The sequence below is a fragment of the Poecilia reticulata genome, linkage group LG19 (assembly GCF_000633615.1).
Source record: "Poecilia reticulata strain Guanapo linkage group LG19, Guppy_female_1.0+MT, whole genome shotgun sequence".
NCBI lineage: Eukaryota > Metazoa > Chordata > Actinopteri > Cyprinodontiformes > Poeciliidae > Poecilia > Poecilia reticulata.
In genome coordinates this window covers 1,707,152-1,715,147 of record NC_024349.1, presented here as the reverse complement: position 1 = coordinate 1,715,147, position 7,996 = coordinate 1,707,152, and the positions used below count along the sequence as shown (strand labels likewise).

General features: G+C 44.4%; 1 protein-coding gene across 5 annotated transcripts in view; it reads right to left on the bottom strand.

Annotated features, from left to right (window-relative positions):
- The window catches only part of rab11fip3 (RAB11 family interacting protein 3 (class II)), a 28,965-nt gene that overhangs the window by 5,653 nt on the left and 15,316 nt on the right, over window positions 1-7,996 (bottom strand). For 3 of the 5 annotated variants that reach the window (XM_008436357.2, XM_008436359.2, XM_008436360.2), the window contains exons 4-5: window positions 5,214-5,386; window positions 1,255-1,458 (exon numbers count right to left, since the gene is read on the bottom strand). In XM_008436357.2, the coding sequence (XP_008434579.1) occupies window positions 1,255-1,458; window positions 5,214-5,386 (377 nt within the window). Of the gene's footprint in view, window positions 1-1,254; window positions 1,459-5,213; window positions 5,387-6,432; window positions 6,544-7,996 lie in introns of those variants that run through there. The other 2 variants (XM_008436361.2, XM_008436358.2) reach the window with 2 other exon arrangements.

Here is a 7,996-nt window from a genome sequence, read left to right as displayed (position 1 = left end):
GTGAGAGTGCGTGTGTGAGAGTGTGTGTGTGTGTGAGTGTGCGCGTGTGAGAGTGTGTGTGTGAGCGTGTGTGTGTGTGAGCGGGTGTGAGCGTGCACGAGTGTGTGTGTGAGGGTGTGAGCGTGCGTGTGTGTGTGAGCGTGTGTGTGTGCGTGTGTGTGGACACATGCACAGCAGTGAGTCTCATTCACGCTGAGTGGGTGAAGTTTTATCTAAACCGAAGCTAAAGAAACTAAAACTGATTCGGCTGCTGATGGTTTTAAATTTATCCTGGTGATTCATCGGTTTTTAAAACGCTGGAACATTCTAGACTTTTTATTTAAACTCATTTTATAAAATATTAGAAACATAAAAATGAAACAACAAGGTTTGTTCATTTTCAGCAAATTTAAGCACTTTGATCAGTTTTCAAACTCTTTGTAGATAAAAACAAATTCACTATTTTATAAACTAATTAATGAGTTAATGATTTGTTAGAACAACAATTAACTAAATTATAACTAAATGTTTTAAAAAGTCAAAAACAAATCTCAACAATGTTTAACTTACTTCACTTTACAGACCAACAACTTGTTGAGCCGACAGGAATAATAAATATTCCTCACATAAATAATCCAGGCGAATGGAGTTGAAGTAAAACATCTTCCTGCTCAAATTTAATGTTTAAAGTTTTCAGACATTTAATAAATAGAAATTATTTTGGTGATTTGATCAAAAACAAGAAAAGTTTATTCTGATTCAACTTCAGACATGGAGGAATTTATTTTCCTTAGACGTATGAAAACATCTGGTTTAGGACCAGAATTACATTTTTTGTTTTGATTACGCGTTCACCGGACCGGACCGGACCCGGGTCAAAGCAGACCGGACCAGACCGGGTCGAACCGGACCGGACCAGACCGGAGCCGGGTCGAACCGGACCCGACCGGACAGCTGAACGTTGGCGTGTTTTAGCTTTCAGCGGGTCTCCTCTGCTGGAGAAACAAACTGGGCTGAATGTTTTCCGGACCCGGTCAGACCCGTCCGTCCGTCCCAGATTAAACCTTGAAGTAGCTCCTTCGAGCTCGATGGTCCAGTCCAAGTAAAGGTGGGAGTAAAACGCATCCGCTACATTTTTCCTGCGAGCGTTAAACCGAGCAGCTGGGAACGCCACAGTGTTTCGCCTCTTATCAGCGAGCATGATGGGAAACATTGTTTCTGCAGCGCCTCCGTTCAGAAATGGCACCGGGGCGTTACCACGGCGACCGCTCCTACCTGGGGGAGATGACGGCGTCGCCGTTGATCTGCTGGGGCGGCGGGGCGAGCGCGGCGGCGTCGCCCTTCCCCATGGAGCCGTCCACGCTGGGCTCCAGCAGCAGCTCCGACGTGTTGCTCTCCCCGAAGTCCTCGAAGTGCTCCTCCTCCCCGCTGATGACCGTCACCAGGGAGTGGCTGTGGAGCTCCGAGTTCAGGGAGAACCTGCAGGGGGCGCCGACACATCGGGTTACTGAGCGACGCCAATAAGACGGTGCGCAACAACCAGAACCACAAAGAGTCAACTTCAGGTCCAAATCAGAGAGGAAGGAGGAAACCTATATTAGCTGGATGCTAACAGCAGCTCAGATTTAAAGGAACAGTGCAATTCTTTACTTCAACGTCTTTTTACTGGAGGAACTGCTCAGGTAGCTCGCAGGCTGAACAAAGCTTGTGTGTAAACAGGAGGTCTCACTTCAACGTTGGTTTGGTTAAAACATGTTTCTTCTTCCTTAAACTTATTAGAGCAGTGGTGTCAAACTCATTTTTATTTTGGGCCGAATCAAAAATCTGAATGTTCTTAAAGGGCCGGTTGCACCAGAATCTATTGATAAAACCAATTTAACTGTTAAAATATCAATAAATAGCTGTTCCTCCAGGATTTGTGATTATTTTAGTGTTTATTTTTGCAATCAAAATGACAGATTTTGTGGTGAATATTAAGAAATATTTGTAATTGTTATTTTTTTTACAGTATTTACACTAATGTGTGATGTTAAATGTGATTCTATCACTCGCTGTATCAGTTACGGATTCAATGTTTTTGACCAATTTTGAGAAAATTAGCAGTAAAATCAGGACAAAAATGTGGACATTTTTTGATTTTGTGTGATTTTTGCAGATTTGTGAAAAACTGGACGAACTTATTGATGTAATTTGGAGTCCAGAGGGCCACATAAAAAGCTGCGGCGGGCCAGATTTGGCCCCCGGGCCTTGAGTTTGACACCTGTGTATTAGAGCATCCAGAAAGTTCACTGAACTCGAAGAGCAGCGACCCTGGATGTCACTCAAGTGAAACTATAAACTACAGCGTTTTACATCTAAAAGTACTTTTTCCCCCCAATGGATAAGTAAAATAAGTTACCACCATCTTCTGGCTGCACATGCAGAGAAAAGTATATTTACTGAACACAAATGTACAGATTGAGTTTAAAAACAAAAACTTCACATTTATAAATGGCTTTTTGTTGTGCTGTGGCATAAAGTCCCGATAAAAGACACTGGATTTTGTTTATAAAGCGACAAAATGAGGCTGAAGGGTGAAAATACTTCCTGCCTCCGTTTACAGACAGGACAACAAACCGGTGCAGCACCCAGAACCCAGAACCCGGCCAGGTTGTGGAGTAAAAACCAGACGACTAATCTTTCCCCAGGAACCGAAGCAACCTGGTCAAGTTCAATGGCTGCTCGTTAAGATAATCTGCTAATTCCTCATGTACTCTTTGTAAATCCCAACCTCTGTGGCAGCAGGAGGCCGTCTGATGTTTAAACGGGAGAAACGGTCGACTTCATGAAAACACGAGTCTGTTTTCCTGTTTAAAGGTCGCGCTGAGGTCATCGCAGGATGAGGATGTTAAAATCAGCAGGAAGAAAAAAAAACGGGATTGAGATGACGGTAAAACTACGAGTCACCGACTTACGTTTGACCCGTTTCCTTGCAAGCGGGCCCCACGGCGAGGTCCCCGACGCTGAGGGCCGGCGAGGAGCGCGATCGCATCTTTGAACGCCCGGCGCTGCCCTGGCGAGAAAGCCTGGGGGCGGCGGGGGTCAAAACTCCTGACAACCAGAGAGGAATCCTGAAGTTTCACGGTTCAACGCCACGCGAAGCAAAACGGCCACCAAACCAGACGCCACATGAAGGACGGCGCTCCGATTGCCTTAATCAGATTCCAGGCTGAGCGACAGACGGACGGACGGTACCGCTGACCGAGCCGAGGTCCGAGCGTGTGTGTGTGTGTGTGTGTGTGTGTGTGTGTGCAGGCAGGAGGAACTAATCCTGTTAGATTGTTAATCCTGAGCCGAGTGAACAGAATCGCACTCGTCGGTTCATCTGACCAAACAAACACGACTGAACTGCAAGTTTCCTTTCATCAGTTCAATGTTTGAGAGTTGAACTGATGTTCCTACTTACCAAAGTAACTAAAGTAACTAGTTACTTTAGTAACTTTTTCACAGCAGTTTCTCACCTGCACTTCTTTCCTTTACCTGAGTAATTTCATTAAGTATCTCTACTTGTACTTGAATAAAATTTCTGGATTTTCTACCCAATGAAACAAACGGGAAAAGAGGCGGAGCTTCAGATAAAAGGAGTAAGTTTATATCACCTCCAACTGGTTGCCATGGGAGATTCAAGGATTTCACAAACATGCATGAAAGAATCAAAGCAAAACTTTTTAAAGAGACGGAGGCCCAATGTCAAGACATTAAATCTAGAAGTTATTTCAGTCATATTTGATATCTGTAGCATTTTTATAACAACTGAAGGCAACATAGTAACTTGATGGTGCCATGAATTGGCAGCATGTGCCTGGAAAGCAGCAGCTCCGACCCTCTGAGGAGGAGCTGCGTCTCGAAGGCGGGGCTAGGGCCACCCAGGCGTTCTGTACAGCCACCGAGGTTCAGGTACTTTTCAAGCATTCATGAAAGTGTCAAAGCAACGCTCCAGGTGTTTCTGATGAGGGAATCACCTGATGGAAAACTCAAACGGTACATTTTGCATAGCGGCTCCCCTTTAATACCAAATTCGTTGCTCATTCCTTCAGCTTCTTCCTGGACCTTTACGTCCATTCTGACGTACGACTATAAATGCGTTAATGTTGGTTCTGCTCTGACACAAAGCTCAAATAAAACCCGCTGATGTCTGTAAGGTGACAGAACGTGGAAAATGTCCCGATTTAGCAATAAAACTACAAACTGCTGCAGCTGCTGGTGCAACAGGAGCTCAGACGGTCCAACAGTTCGGCAAACAGGCTGCTGGAACGAGCAGCTGAAGGCCAGAGCCACACGGTTCATCTGCCAGCCTCCAGTCAGTGGGAGAGGAATGAAGGGATTAGATTAGCTTTTGCCAGAGTAAGAGAAAAAAAACGGGAAGAAAAACGCTGAATCAACACTTCCTGGAATTCAAGGCTCACACGTGGAACGGGAAGTCCGAAGGCGTCCGTGTCAAGAAGCCGGACAGACGGATCCCCAGTCAGCAGATACCGAGGCTACGCTGCACTTCCTGCTGCTGCTGCTGGACAAAACAACCCGCTCAAACCAAACAACGTAAAAATACTCATCACTTCTGGATGCAAAGCAAAGCAGCGGTCAGATCCAAGTTCAGGGAAAAACCAACATATTTAAAAAACGACCACTGTGGGGATAAAAGGCCTGCAGTATGAGACGATTAATCAGACTGTTGGTGATTAATCGAGTCCATTCAGTTGATCAAATTTCATCAATAAATTAAAATTTATGACATTTATGGTTTTTGAGAATTACATTTTTGAGCTTCTTGGGTTTCCGTAGCTCAGAGTGACGTCAGTACGCCGAGGGCGGCCATCTTGTTCGACCTGTGTGTTTTACAGCTTCTCCACAGCAGAATATTAAACCGATATCAGCGTCATAATCTGCTGTTATGACTATAATCTGTAATAAAAATCATCGTCGTCTGACCTCAACGCTACAGGAGGGATGATTACAGCTACAGACGATTATAGAAAATATTCTCTGTCATTTGTAAAAAAATAAATATATATATATATATTATCCATTGATTAAAATGATATTTGGTATGAAATAAGTCAGATTTTAATGTTTAAGCCGCTCTCCAAACCTGAATCACATTAAGTCAAGATGGCGGCCGGCGGCCTGGGTTTGACGCGAAGCCAGAGGTCATGTGATGCTGTGTGAAAGGTCAGAGCCGGGTCAGGTTTACAGACCTGCTTCCCCCGTCGTCGGGGTCGTGCAGTGTGGCTTCGATGCCGCTGTCCGTCTCCACGTCCTCGTGCATCTCGGGGGGAACCAGCGCCCCCGTGTCCTCGTCTGTGAACGTCTCGCACTCGCTGTAGGTGCTCTCCGAGCCCAGGTACGCGCTGTCCGTCACCTCGTTCTGCTGCAGAAAACAGGTCGCCACGTTTAGAGATGAAACCCGGCGCGGTTTGAAACCCAACAGAGAAACTGAGGAAATAAAGATTTACACTTTTTTAAAGAATCCTTCCAACCCTTCATCCGATCTTTAAATCGGCTCAAAAGTGAATCACAGTGACGAGCGATTCATCTACAGACAAATAAATTACGTTTTTAATTATGATGCATTTTATATAAGGCTGAAACGATTAATCGTGATTAATCGATAATTAATTTAGTAATTGATTGTCAGGAAGAGGGTACAGCTCATATTCAGATTCAGAGCAGCACATAGACTAAATAAAAAACATTTTGCATTTAAAATAAAGAAAAACCCTGTAAAGTACCATATCACACACCTTTTGGTATCCAATTATTAGTCGTTAGCTTAAAAAGAAAAACAGATCAGTCCTGCACCGTTTGGATGTCAAGTCAAGCAGAAACAACAGAGTTTAAGTATCTTCAGCTGCAGATTAATCCTTTGCAACAAACGATCAAGAATTCGCTAAAGAAACGGCATCAGACTTTTAGAAAATAAAATATTTTCTTAATTGAAAAGGGAACAGAGTTTGTTTATGTGCATCTTTTAAATTCATAGGATTGTATAAAAATACTTATGTGGAAAAAAATGAAAAATTTGCATATTTTCTTAATTGATTAATCGTTAGAATAATTGATTAATCGTTGGAATAATTGATTAATCGTTGGAATAATTGATTAATCGATAACTGAAGTAATCTTTAGTTTGCAGCCCTGCATTTATTCAACAATCTGTATTTAATCAGCCAGACAACAGAGAACTAGGACAAGTAAAAATATTTCTTCTGCAGTTAAAACTCTCCTTTCTGTAATAAACTGTTAAAGAAAATAAACTTAATTTTCACTGGGATTGTGAAGAAAAGCAAACAAACGAGCCAGTGGACCCAGACAAGTTAAGCCCATTATCTCACCAACCATCAGCAAAGCTCAACACCTCGAAGCAACAGGTTCAAACAACAACATTGAGGCGACGCCAGCTGAACCACAACATACCAGCTTACTGGAGGCACTGGGAGCAGTGGGGCTCAGAGGGACGACCGCCATGTCCAGAATCATCCTGTCCACCCGGTTTGACCCACGGAGGCGTCATAAAACACCTTCAGTGACTCCTGCGCCTCCCGCCGTCAGCGTGGCACAGGGAGGATGTCGGAGGACAGATAACGCAGCGACGCTCGGCTCAGCGCGGCCGACTGGGCCGAGGGGTGGAGACTGGAGCCGAGTCCAAAGAGCAGCTCGTCTCGGCCGGGTAATCTGCCCTGCTGCCACCTCCTAACCCACCGGCTCTAGAAATCATTAAGCCGCGATCCAGGCCCAAACTACAACAACGCTGCTTATGGTCCAAACAACAGGCCAGCTGTCAGGAGCTGCGTTCTGAGCATGTTTGACGAGGCGTTCCTGCTCCAAACGCCCTCGGCTCGCCGTGTTTTCACAGCAAACAGCAGCAGAACAGCTCAGCCATTGAGAGAGACGCCTTTCAGGCCAAATAAAAAAAAAAAACCAACAGGAAAAAGCGAGGCGGAGGCGGCGGCGGACGCAGGTCAGGGCCGAACTGCTTCCAAACTCAGGCGACAGGTTTCAGCGAGCGGAGCAGCCGCAGCAAAAACTTCAGTTTTATTCTGTAATAATCTGAACTGAAGAGTCTGCATCCATTTTCATTTTAGTGTTTGGGCTCTTTGTCATTTCTTATTTTAGGCCTGTCACAATAAGCAATAAATCAATTAAATCAAACTCAATTTCCATTTGCAACTTTTATTGTTTTTCTCTTTCTGCCAAAAGCCGGATGATAAAAGTTTCACTATGTTTGGTCTCAATTAGCCTTTTTTTTTCACATTTTATTTGTCGTTTCCATTTTATTTACTTTGTATACATGTTAAATGTTCACAAGGATTTTAAGTTAATTGATCTTTGAAATCTTTGAGAATGTGTTGCATTATTATCCCAATATTACCATTAAATACTTGAAAATGGTTTCAAAACAATATAATTTATCGCGATAACTTCAGACAATTCATCGTCCAGGAACAGTTGTTACCATGACAGTCCTACTTATTTTGCAATATCTCTGATATTGTAATGTTTGATGTGTGGGCCTCATGTAGAAAATGATCTTAATAGTAAAAGGACTGAAATGATTAGGCTTTTCCCACCAACTCAAAATGATTTTCAGGAACATTTTGCAGAAGGGTTGTAGTTCAAGCCACGGCCAGCAGGGGGCACTGACACTGCAGCTCAGTAAAAAGGCCCAGAGCAGCAGAAACTGTCCGTCCTGCAGAGACCAGCAGCAACGCAGGTTAAATATACAAAGTCCTGAACCCAAACGGAGGCAGGAATTCCAGAAATGTCGACCACAACTGGAAACACACACAACCTCACACACTGCTGCACATTCCAGCTGCTCGATTTTCTGTCGAGGGAAACCCAACGCCGCGAGGGCCAGAAGCCAAACCCACCAGGAGGGTGCTGGGCCTGCGCAGCCGTCGGCACGGCAACGACGGCCGAGTGCAGAGGGAGTTCAGGCTGTGGGTCCCTTCAAACAGGAAGCGGAAGGGACCACCTG